The sequence below is a fragment of the Giraffa tippelskirchi genome, chromosome 8 (genome assembly GCF_054371585.1).
Source record: "Giraffa tippelskirchi isolate mGirTip1 chromosome 8, T2T-mGirTip1v1.2.pri, whole genome shotgun sequence".
NCBI lineage: Eukaryota > Metazoa > Chordata > Mammalia > Artiodactyla > Giraffidae > Giraffa > Giraffa tippelskirchi.
The window spans coordinates 127,816,305-127,829,221 of NC_137282.1; the positions used below are offsets into that span (position 1 = coordinate 127,816,305).

At 43.8% G+C, this 12,917-nt stretch overlaps 1 protein-coding gene across 32 annotated transcripts in view; it reads left to right on the plus strand.

Annotated features, from left to right (window-relative positions):
- The first annotated feature begins 30 nt into the window (after positions 1 to 30).
- RNF8 (ring finger protein 8) overlaps positions 31 to 12,917 on the plus strand; it is a 66,497-nt gene continuing 53,610 nt past the window's right edge. For 14 of the 32 annotated variants that reach the window (XR_014062200.1, XR_014062201.1, XR_014062202.1 and 11 more), the window contains exons 1-2: positions 31 to 249; positions 9,476 to 9,604. Coding sequence is in view for 23 of the 32 variants with exons in the window: in XM_081520536.1 (XP_081376662.1) it covers positions 139 to 249; positions 9,476 to 9,604 (240 nt within the window). In the remaining 9 variants the exon portion in view is untranslated. Of the gene's footprint in view, positions 250 to 332; positions 426 to 844; positions 930 to 1,035; positions 1,203 to 6,000; positions 7,166 to 9,282; positions 9,373 to 9,475; positions 9,605 to 12,917 lie in introns of those variants that run through there. The other 18 variants (XR_014062204.1, XR_014062206.1, XR_014062205.1 and 15 more) reach the window with 7 other exon arrangements.

The window sequence follows — 12,917 nt, forward strand, 5'->3', positions numbered from 1 at the left end:
ATTCACATCGATCGTGAGCCCGTAGCGACTGCTTCTGTCTGTGGTGTAGGTATGGCGCCCGCGAGGAAGCCAAGAGTCGGCGGGAACCCACGTCAGGGTCTCGCCGTGTGCTGACTGCGACCCTGGTCCGAGTGGACTATGGGGGATCCCGGCTCCCTGGTCACGGAAGGCCGCGCGGGTGAACGGAGCTGGTGCTTGCGGCGAGTGGGGATGAACGCCGAGTGGCTGCTGCTGGAGGATGGAAACGAGGTGAGGGGGAGGGGTCTTCTTGAGGCGGGGGAAGGGGGTTGGAAGAGGCCGGGGTCCGAGGGAGGTCTCGCGTCCGGGCGGGAGGGGTGAACCGGAAAGAGGAGGTGGGAGAAGTAGAGGAGAGCGGTGAGGGGTGGGTCCTGAACGGAGAAAGGGGCCTGGTGCGAGCGGTTTGGGTGCGTGAGGTCCTCAGGTGGGAGGTGTCCGGGGGAAGTAGGGCCGTGCGGGAGAAAAGATGGCCCCTTGGACAGCGCCCTAGGCCCGAGGGGCGAGCTGGGCCAGGTGTCTGGGTTGCGGGAAGGAGCCTGGTCGAGGGGCAGAGCGAGTGGTGAGCATAGAGGCTGTGAGGACTGCTGGGGTTTCGAGGGGAAAGGACTGTGGGTTTCATGGAGCGCGGCGGCGCCCGCCCGGGTGGCGAAACTGGGAGGTGGAGCTGCCAGGACTTGCAAGAGTCATGGGACCGCCCGGGGTCTGAGGTTCCCCCGGGCGGAAAGAGGAAACTTTCTCAAGTTTATTTTGAAAACGATTGCGAGTTTGGGGTAGTATCCCTTAAAATACCCAGGCTTTAACGTAAAAGTGTCTTTTTCTTTTCCAGTTCATGAGGAGAATTGGCGCTTTGATGTGGGCCACAATTCTCCTGTGAGTCTCGGTACTGCCCCATTGGCACCTCCTGAGTTGGGGTAGGGCTTCAGAAGTATGAGAATTCTCTCCAGAGACCGTTTATGACGTTCTCTAATGCTGTCATAAATGCAAAACAAAAACACTTTAGAGATGAGGCACGGTTTCAGTTGGGGGCCGCTAGGACTGGGGTGGTGGTTTTACAGATGATGGAAAAGAGGGAAGAGAGAATGCAGTCTACTTGGAAAGGATGGCTAGATCAGGGACCATTTGGGGGTGACTGGGAACTGTTTTGGTTTTGGAAACATTTGTGTGAAGGACAAAGAAGTCTTTAGGTAATTTTGTATGTTTAATTAAATTTTTCCTGTAAGTTAGGTAATCTCAATTTAGTCTCTTGGGTATTTATTGAGTACTTACATTGTTTGGTGTAGTAAGAGAGGGATAAATAATGACTTCTACTCTCAAAGAGTTTACTGCTTGAATGGGGAAAGGAGGATTTTATACAATGAAGCAGTTTGAGAACATCCATGCAGGTGCTAATCAAGTGCCAAGCTGTGGTTTATTTAGTATTAAGAAAAAGAAGGCAGCAAGGTTGTTTGAGGAGGCTTTACAAATAGGTGAGAAAAGGAGAGAACCAAAAGGCAAGGGAGAAAGGGAAACAAACACCTAACTGAATGTGGAGTTCCAGAGAATAGCAAGGAAAGATAAGAAAGCCTTCTTAAGTGATCAGTGCAAAGAAATAGAGGAAAACAATAGAATCGGAAAAATTAGAGATCTCCTCAAGAAAATTGAAAATATCAAGGAGAACATTTCATGCAAGGATGGGCATGATAAAGGACAGAAACAGTAAGTACCTAACAGAAGCAGAAGAGATTAAGAAGAGGTGGCAAGAATGCACAGAACAGCTATACAAAAAAGATCTTAATGACCCGGATAACCACACCATTGTGTGGTCACTAACCTAGAGCCAGACATACTGGGGTGTGAAGTCAAGTGGGCATTAGGAAGCATTACTACAAACAAAGCCAGTAGAGGTTACAGAGTTCCAGCTGAACTATTTCAAATCCTAAGAGGAGATGATGTGAAAGTGCTGCACTCAATATGTCAGCAAATTTGGAAAAGTCAGCAGCCACCACAGGACTGGAAAAGGTTAGTTTTCATTCCAGTCCCAAAGGACAATGCCAGAGAATGTTCAAACTACTGTACAGTTGCACTCATTTCACATGCTAGCAAGATAATGCTCAAAATCCTTCAGCAGTGCATGAACCAAGAACTTCCAGATGTACAAGGTAAATTTAGAAAAGGCAGAGGATCCAGAGTCAAATTTCCAGCATCTGTTGGATCATAGAGAAAACAATGGAATTCCAGAAAAACATCTACTTCTGATTCATTGACTACACTAAAGCCTTTGACTGTGTGGATCACAATGAACTGTGGGAAATACTTAAAGAGATGGAAATACCAGACCACCTTACCTGTCTCTTGAGAATCCTGTGTGCAGGTCTAGAAGCAACAGTTAGAACCTGACATGAAACAACAGACTGGTTCAAAATTGGGAAAGTAGTACATCAAGGCTGTATATTATCACCTTGCTTATTTAACTTATATGCAGAGTACATCATGCAAAATGCTGGGCTGGATGAATCACAAGCTAAAATCAAGTTTGCTAGGAGAAATAACAACCTCAGATATGCAGATGATACCACTCTAATGGCAGAAAATGAAGAGAAACTAAAGAGCCTCTTGATGAAAGTGAAGAGGAGAGTGAAAAAACTGGCTTAAAACTCAGCATTCAAAAAACTAAGATCATGGCATCCAGTGCCGTCACTTCATGGCAAGTAGATAGAGATAAGGTGGAAACATTGACACATTTTATTTTCTTGGGCTCCAAAATCACTGCGGATTGTGACTGCAACCATGAAATTGAAAGACACTTGCTCCTTGGAAAGAATGCTGTGACAAACCTAGACAGCGTCTTAAAAAGCAGGGACATCACTTTGCCAGAAAGGTCCATACAGTTAAAGCTATGGTTTTTCCAGTAGTCATGTACAGATGTGAGAGTTGGATCATAAAGTAGGCTGAGCGCCATAGAGTTGATGCTTTCAAATTGTGGTGCTGGAGAAGACTTTTGAGAGTCCCTTGGACTGCAAGATCAAACCAGTCAATCCTAAAGGAAGTCAACCCTGAGCATTCATTAGAAGGACTGATGCTGAAGCTCCAATACGTTGGCCACCTGATGCAAAAGAACTTACTCCTTAGAAAAGACCCTGATGCTGGGAAAGATTGAGGGCAGGAGGAGGAGTGACAGAGGGTGAGATGGTTGGATAGCATTACTAACTCGATCGATATGAGTTTGAGCAAATTCCAGGAGATGGTGAAGGACAGGGAAGCCTGGCACGCTGTAGTTCATGGGATCACAAAGAGAGAGACATGATTTAGTGACTGAACAACAACATCCTAAGAACAGTCAGAGGAGGGATTCAAGTTCAGCCTTAAATGTTGCTAGATTTGGTGATTATGAAGGATTACTTGTATGCTGTGAATTGAAGAACACCAGGAAGATACCTGTGCCCCCAGATCTCTCTTCCACCCATGTTATCAGTGCCTAAAAGTCCACATTAGGCATTCTTTCTTTCAGTTTGAGAGCATTGACCTTCCCTGCATGGCCCTTTACAAAAGCATATACTTTGAGGAAGTTTTTTTTTTTTAATTAATTAATTTATTTGATCTTAGTTATGGCATGCAGGATCTTCACTGCATCATGCAGGATCTTTCACTGTGGCATGTGGGCTCTGTAGTTGTGGTGTGCAGGCTTAGTTGCTCCACAGCATGTGGGATCTTAGTTCCTCTACCAGGGATCAAACCCACATCCCCTGCATTGCAAGGCAGATTCTTAACCACTGGACCACCAGGGAAGTCCCTACTTTTGCGAAGTTTAACAAATGATGATACTAACACCTGCATAATAGTAACTCTGCCTTATTTTCTATAGGGCCAAATTTTCACATACATCACTTAATGCAAGCCCTGCACGTGTACCACACCCACACACAACCCTGTAAGGAATTTAGTAGTCATGTTAATTCATTCTTTAAGACTCAGTTGCCATGGGGACTTCCCTGACACTCCAGTGGTTAACACTCTGCCCTTCCAATGCATGGGGCACGGGTTCCATCCCTGGTTGGGAAACTAAGATTCCACATGCTGCACAGCCCACCCAACCTCCCCCTCATAAAAAAAAAAATTTTAGTTGTGATGCATTAATTCATTGCTTCTGAATAGCTTGGTAGCACTGAGAGTCTTGGGGAGGGTGCAGGCAGAAAGAGTTAAAGCCTCTGCAGCAAGGGCAAGGGGACTATAAAGTGCTCCTATACATATTTTAAACTATTGGATACTTTTTTGTGAGGCTATCTCTAATGGGACTCTCCTCATAGGCCTGGCCATCTGCAAGGTCAGATCTTAAGATGTGGTTCGTACACAGCATACAGTGTGTATGAGCAGAGCTTGAGTCCAAGCCAAGACGTGATGTCTTGCTAATTGTAACAGTCTCCAAACCATAGCACAAGATGATGCACACAAAATTTTAGGAGGTATGCTGATACCATTTAGTTACAACAGCAGAGTAAGGTCAGTTTCTTGCCTTCCCAGTTCCCCCAAAGTCTCAGCCGTAATAATGAAAATTCCTCTCATTTCACTGAAGGAAATACTGTAGCAAATTGTCTGCCTGAATGGGTGTGTTTAAGTTTCTTAAACCAATCCAGAGAGCTTGGTAGAAAAACAGATAGATTTATTGCAAATTAGCTAGTTCCCAGGCCCTATAAATATCTACGCCTTTGGGTAAAACTACAGTATCTTCATTTTTCTTTTTTTCTTCTCTTGTATTTGGTTTTCACGAAGCTCTTTGCCCTAGTGAAAGTGAAAGGCACTCAGTCGTGTCCAGCTCTTTGTGACCCCATGGACTATAGTCCATGGAATTCTCCAGGCCAGAATACTGTAGTGGGTAACCATTCCCTTCTTCAGGGGATCTTCCCAACGCAGGGATTGAACCCAGGTTTCCCACATTACAGGCAGATTCTTTATCAGCTGAGCCACCAGGAAAGCCCTAAGAGAGTTGTTAAAAGGGAAAGGATCATCTGAGAGGAGTTGATGGTCATTTGGGATGCAGTAGGAGACATGCCTGGGCTCCGGTGGCTCAGTGTATCTGCCTGCAATGCAGGAGTTGCAGGAGACACTGGTTTGATCCCTGGGTTGGGGAGATCCCCTGGAGGAGGGCATGGCAACCCATGCCAGTATTCTTACTGGAGAATCCCACGGACAGAGGAGCCTGGTAGGCTACAGCCCATAGGGTTGCAGAGTTGGACACAACTGAAGCAACTTAGCATACACGCATGAGCGAGTTGTGTCTAGGAGGAAAGCATTAGTAAAGGTGGGTAAGAACAGGATTAACTTGTAGACTAATACTGTCAGTAAGTGAAGAGACTGGCACAACTCTGTAAATGGAAACAACCCATAGCCATAGTGGATAGTTTGTTGTTATGTTATGAATGATGATGGGATATTCGCAGACTCTAACCATGGTGTAGATGAATTATCAGTATATCAGGATATATTCTAGGACCAGATAGTGAAGGGAAAGACAAAAAAGTGTTTCCTTCCTTTCCTGGATTCAGAGTTCGTAGGCAATTTCAGAAAAAGCTCTCATTATTCCCTTTTTTGTATTATTTTCTCCAGGCTACCCATAATGGCAGCCTGTCTCCCCTCAAATATTAAAGTGGAATATTGAATACTTTCTTTCTAGAAATAAGGCTACCTAAATGGAAATTCCTACTGAATTTGGATGACAGATAAATCCTTAACATTCCATTTTTAAAGGATATGTGTATTCAGAGGAACTTCTATAATTAATTTCTGGCAAACTGTCAAAGCATTGAGAAACTTCAGACTCAGGATTTTGGTCGAGGTGATCACTACATTTTAAAGGCAAACAAGTCAGATTGTAAGGTTCCTGGCTGCTGCTCCTTGGTTTCCAGTGGTAATAACCCATTTTCCAACTTCTGACCTAAAAAACACCCATCTCCTGGAATCCAGGAGGACTCATAAGCAAAATCTCTTTATTCTTGCATTTATTTACAGATATTTACTGAGCAGAAAGAGGCTCTAAGGAGTACAGAAATACTGTGGTACACAAGATGGATGAGGTCCCTGCTCATGAAATTTAAATTCTAAATATAAATTTAGAAAAATACATAAAAGTAGACAAAAATAAATGAAACAAGCAAAGTAATTTTGGATTGTGGTGAGCACATGCTAATAATGTGAAGGAATGCAATGGTGAGGGAGACAGCAGGCAGCAACTTTAGATCAGGTAATCAGGGTAGGCCTCTGAGGAGCTGAAACTTGAAACATGGGAAGGAGCCCATGCAGATGTCTGAAAGAAGAATGTTCTAATCAGAGGAGACAGGTGAAGTACCCTCAGGTAGAAGTCAGTGTTTCTAACCATGATGTGAGATACACTGAAGAGAGAGGGAGTAGGACACTAAGGGCCTTAGAGACTGTGGAAGGAAGTTTGGATTATTAGAGAATTTTAAGAAAGGGGAAGACCTGGTGTAAGGTTTTTATATTACTACTCTAGCTACTGTGTACGGAGAAGGCAATGGCACCCCACTCCGGTACTCTTGCCTGGAAAATCCCATGGATGGAGGAGCCTGGTAGGCTGCAGTCCATGGGGTCGCTAGGAGTCGGAGACGACTGAGCGACTTCACTTTCACGTTTCACTTTCATGCATTGGAGAAGGAAATGGCAACCCACTCCAGTGTTCTTGCCTGGAGAATCCCAGGGACGGGGGAGCCTGTTGGGCTGCCGTCTATGGGGTCACGCAGAGTCGGACACGATTGAAGCGACTTAGCAGCAGCTACTGTGTAAAGAATAGGGGCTAGCACAGGAGCAAAAAACAGCATAACTAGAGGAAGCAGTGTGGTTTGGATTAAGATAGTGGCCACTGATAGAGAGAAGTGAATAGATCTAGGGCATATTTGAATTACAGCCAGTAGATTTTGCTGATGATTTGAATGTGGATCCGGATGAGGGACGTGGATGGCTCCTGGGTTTAGGGCTAAGCAGTGGGTTGGGTGGTAGTGTGAGTTACTGAGATGAGAGTTTGGGGGGAGGAATAGATTGGGGCAGAGAGCTGTGGTGGTTTTTGAGGAACTGAGGACAGGCATGATTTTGAAAGAATTTCAAGAGGAACAAAAGGGACAGCTTATAGAAAACAACAGACTATTTGGCTTAATATTTCCAGGTAAGGTTGGGGTTATAGATCATTAAAGAGGTGACTTGTGCACCAACAAGAAAAAGTGAATTCTGTGATCTGGATTCCAGAAGAATCTTATTTCCTTCCTTCACAGGGTTATTATGAACTTGACTGGTTTGTCAAAAAAAATATGTTAGATGTGAAATGGGACTTCATTGCAACCTGTCCTTATGGATAAGATGGAAAATAAGAACTTTCTCATCTTTTGGTTGAACTATAACTGTTGAAGATGATTGCTAAATTGTGTGGTAGAATGTTTACTAGGCTGTCCTGAGAGCTTTGCCTTTGGTTGCAGCCTATTTTGATCTTTTTATCTGTGTCTTGAATGAAGGTACAGAGAGCATCATATCAATTTGGTGGGTGACTCAAAGCTGGAAGAGACACTGAGTATGTCTGATGGCAGATGAAAAATTCAGAAAGGTCTTGACAAGCTCATAATAGGCTGAACTAACAAGATGAAATTTAATAGGAATCAATTGGTCCTGCACTGGAATCCAGATTTGCCAACTAGTCAAATATAGGATAGAAAAGAGATGATTTAGCATACAAATTCTTAGGGGAGGATTCAGTTCAGTCGCTCAGTCATGTCCAACTCTTTTCGACCCCATGGACTGCAGCATGCCAGGCTTCCCTGTCCATCACCAACTCCCAGAGCTTGCTCAAACTCGTGTCCATCAAGTCAGTGATGCCATCCAACCGTCTCATCCTCTGTGGTCCCCTTCTCCTCCTGTCTTCAATCTTTTCCAGCATCAAGGTCTTTTCCAATGAGTCAGTTCTTCAAATCAGGTGGCCAAAGTATTGGAGTTTCAGCATCAGTCCTTCCATGAATACTCAGGACTGATTTCCTTTAGGATTGACTGGTTTGATCTTGCAGTCCAAGGGACTCTTGAATCTTCTCCAACACCACAGTTCAAAAGCATCAATTCTTTGGTGCTCAGCTTTCTTTCTTTCTTTCAGGGGAGGGTTAGACCAAGAAATTTAATTATTCCTAAGCCTAAGGATACGTTGACAGTGCGATATATCTGCTATGAAAGCTAATGCATTTTATATGCTCCAGTGATAATATCTAGGACTGGGAAAGTGATACTTGCATCCGGCTATGTAATAAAAATTAGGTTTATTTTTCTTGCTGTGGCATCCAAGAATAAAAATAAACCAGGGGTCTCTTCACAGACCCATAGGATGGCAAAAAGACTCAAACCTATGCCATGGAGTTAGGTCGAAGTAATTGGAAACACAGGGTCAAGAAAAGGGAAGATTCGATAGATACTTTATAGCTGCCATGTGAAAAGGGGGGATTGGAGATTTTTCTGGTGGTGCCCAGAGCAGAGCCTGGGCCAAAGACTGGAATTTATAGGAAGAAAGAGGCCAAGTCAGAGCCATTAAAAATTGGAGAGACTGTCTTGTATAGAAGCTATAGTTGTTGGCAGTGTTTAAGACGAGTTGACAGGGGTGTGTAGAAAGGAACCCTCCATCCTACAAGTGGCCTTTCAGAATCCGAAGATTTAACTTCCGGACCAGGGACCACGTTTGATCACTCAAGAGTTTTTGTACAGCAGAGTTTTATTAAAGTGAAAAGGGACAGGAAAGCTTCTGACGTAGACATCAGAAGGGGGCAGAGAATGCCCCCCTCCCTAGTGTTAGCAAGGGAGTTATATACTTTTTAATTAGTTATTACAATAAATCAAAAGAATGTTTCAAGGTTATAAAGATCTTACTAGACCCACTCCCATAATTTACAGTTTAAGATAACAGGATTAGCCAGAAGGTTTTCAGGAAGGAGAAACTGTCCTCAAGCAGAATACATTGTTGTTCTATAATCCTTAGTGCAGAGTTTAAACTGAGTTGTTTGTTGTGTAATCATCAGTTCTGGGCTTAAAGGAAAAAATGTTTTATGTGACTAAGACTAAGGAATGTAGGGGGAAAAAAATGTTTGTCCTTTCCTCCTCCTTAAGAACCCTAGACCCCTGTCTCTGCTTCAAGAGCCCCAGACCCCTTTCTCCTCCTTAGGGACCCCGACTTCTTATCAACCTGCCTAGGAATTGACTCTCATTACCAACCCTAGTACTCCATGGCTAACTCTGTTCAACCATCTCTTGTCACAGCTTTTTGGCTTTTTCTACTCAGTGGCTCCAGTGGCAAATGAGGGAGGAGATGGCCAACGATCTATTTGGGTTTCGTGGGAGTCTGGTTTCGTAAGTCAAGACTTGTGGATACTGCTGGTTGACAAGATGGTAAAGGACCTCCTTTTTCAGTGCAGTGGCTGATTGTGTCTTTACTTTGTTATTATCTTCCTAGGTGACTGTAGGGCGAGGATTTGGTGTTACATACCAGTTGGTATCAAAAATCTGCCCTCTGATGATTTCCCGAAACCACTGTATTTTGAAGCAGAATGCTGAGGGTCAGTGGACAATTATGGACAACAAGGTACAGTAATCCACAGAAGCCTAGTTACTTTTATTGGATTTTTTTAAATTGATTTATTTTTAATTGGAGGATAATTGCTTTACAGTATTGTGTTGGTTTCTGCCATATATCAATGTGAATCAATCATAGGTATATGTATATTCCCTCCCTCTTGCGTGTCCCTCCTGCCTATTTATTTTTAGGTTAGGATTTTTTTCCTCCCCAAAGGTAATACATGGTACAAAATTAAAATATTAAAAAAATATTTCTTCTACCATAGCTACTCACTTGTCTTCCCCAGAGATGACTATTTCTCTATGCTGCCAGAGGTTAGATTATGCCAAAATAAGTTACTTTGTAAGGAACATCTGGGCTTCCCTGGTGGCTCAGTGGTAAAAAATCACCTGCCAGTGCAGGAGATGAGGGTTCGATCCCTGGGTCAGGAAAATCCCCTGGAGAAGGAAATGGTAACCCATTACAGTATTCTTGCCTGGGAAATCCCACAGACAGAGGATCCTGGGGGCTGCAATCCATGGGGTCACAAAAGAGTCAAACATGACTTAGCTACTGAACAACAAAGGAACACCTATGTTGGGGCAATAGGTCCTGTTCCAGAAACTAGACTAAGTTACTAGGGAATTTGGTCTCTTGTGAGTCAGAGGTCCAGAGACCTTGGGAATCTGATGAAGATTCTAGGGTATACCTGTGATTCAAGGCATGGGAAACGGGAAGAACCGAGCTGGCTACACTTGCTCCTTCTCTTTCCCACTCCTTTCCCTCAGGGCAAACCCCATCCCTCACTTTCAACATGTTTTATGTATTAGTGCTCTAAGGAAGATTTCATTAAAGTTTTTTTTTTTTTCTTGAAACAAATTTGAAAACCACAAATACTAAGGAAGTTGAAATAATGTATAGACCCAGCAATTAGGAAGTACCAAAAGTGCATATGTGAAATTTGTACCTACAGTGAAAAGATAGACTGTGAAGTGAGAGAAATTCTACACTGTAACCAGTTAAGGATTAGGAAGTTCGAAATGTCTTTTGACACCACTTTGCACTGCTCTGGTTGAAAGGATTTTAAAGATACCTATTAGAAGGAAGGGTGTTAAGATGATTCTGAGACCAATTCCAACAGGTGTGGGGGAGTCCCCTCCCCGCCCCCCATCTATCTACCTGAGATAGCATCAGATTCTACAGGTAGAGGGCTTAGTCCTACAAGACTGCCTTCCACTTCAGATACCAGTCACAACCCCAGGTTAACATCTGTGCTTCCGACTGGCTATACGATGGAGGTTCCAAGGACCCTGTCCTTGAACTTAGGGTGCCAATTGCAAGTCCAGGTTTTAACCTGTACTTCTGGCTGACTGGCTAAATCAGAGGTTCCCATGCCCACCTCCCATTTTGGATTTAATCAATCAGCTTGAGAATGATTCACAACTCAGGAATACATTTTCTTACATTTTCTTACATTTACCGGTTTATTGTAAAAGGATATGGTCAGGGATACAGGTGAACATCCTCATGAAAAAGATGCAAGATGCATCAGTGCAGTTCAGTCGCTCGGTTGTGTCTGACTCTTTGTGACCCCATGGACTGCAGCACACCAGGCTTCCCTGTCCATCACCAACTCTTGGAGCTTACTCAAACTTATGTCCATCGAGTCTGTGATGCCATCCAACCATCTCATCCTCTGTCGTCCCCTTCTCCCACCTTCCATCTTTACCAGCATCAGGGTCTTTTCCAATGAGTCAGTTCTTTGCATCAGGTGGCCAAAGTATTGGAGCTTCAACATCAGTCCTTCCATGAATATTCAGGACTGATTTCCTTTAGGATTGTATATGGGAAAAGACACAGAGCTTCCATGCTCAAACCCCATCCTTTTGGGTTTTTATAGAGACTTTATTACATATGTGTAATTGATTGAATCACTGGCCAGTGATGGTCAACCTCTAGCCTCTCTCCCCTCCTATGGCTTGAGGGGTGGGACTGAAATCTGATGCTAACTAAGACAGACTGAGAGTTCCAGCCCTCCAGTCACCAGATTGGTTCTCCTGGCAGCCAGAACTCATAGGTGACCCTGGGGCATTCCAAAAGTCACCTCATTAACATAACAAAGGATACCTTGATCTCTCTTACCACTTAGGAAATTTCAAGGGTTTTAGAAACTGCTAGAAATGGGGATGAATACCAAATATATATTTCTTATTATAATTCATAGTATCACAAGTATCCTGCTGGCCTGCCCAGCAGCCTCATTTTGCATGCATAAAACTGCTAGATTTAAGCTGTTGGAGAAAGTATCTTCCTGCACTAGGATTAAGTTGAGTTGGCATGGTGTTGAAGGAGAGCATAAATGCTAAGGAAATTGTTTCGGCACTCTTGGCAAGGCGCTGTGAGCAGAATAGAAATTGGCACTGGAAAGGGGACCTTAGAGATGATCACTAGAGTCTGAACAAACCTTGCTGCTTGCGGCAATTCAGCTTTCTGCCTCCCAGCAGCTAGAGCAGTGGTTCTCAACTGTTTCCAATTTTGCCCATACATGGGATACTTTTTAAAAATACTTTTAAAAATACTTTTTTAATGATATCACATTAAAATTAAGAATTTCCTTTCACCAAAATAAATCATTAAGAGAGTGAAAGCATGCTCAAAGTGGAAGATACTTGCTAAAGATATAATCAGTGGAGGGCTTATACTTGAATGGGGGTGTGTGTGTGCACGCGCTTCATTATCAGTTGTGTCCAACTCTTTGCAACCCCATGGACTGCAGCCCACTAGACTCCTCTGTCCATGGGGATTCTCCAGGCAAGAATACTGGAGTGGGTTGCCATGCCCTCCTCCAGGGGATCTTCCCAACCCAGGGATTGAACCCAGGTCTCCTGCATTGCAGGCAGATTCTTTACCATCTGAGCCACTGGATGTATCAGTTCAGTTCAGTCGCTCAGTCGTGTCCGACTCTTTGCGACCCCATGAATCGCAGCACGCCAGGCCTCCCTGTCCATTACCAACTCCCGGAGTTTACCCAAACCCATGTCCATCGAGTCGGTGATGCCATCCAACCGTCTCATCCTCTGTTGTTCCCTTCTCCTGCCCCCAATCCCTCCCAGCATTAGGGTCTTTTCCAATGAGTCAACTCTTCACATGAGGTGGCCAAAGTATGTATACAGAACTACAAATCAATAAGAAAAAGAAAGATAACCAGTTTTAACAATGGGCAAGAACCAGGCACTTCACAAAAGATTCTTTCTGATTGTTCGGTATCCATGAAACATTGTTCAGCGTCATTAATGATCTGTGAAATACATGATGGAATACCATGACACACCCTGTAGTC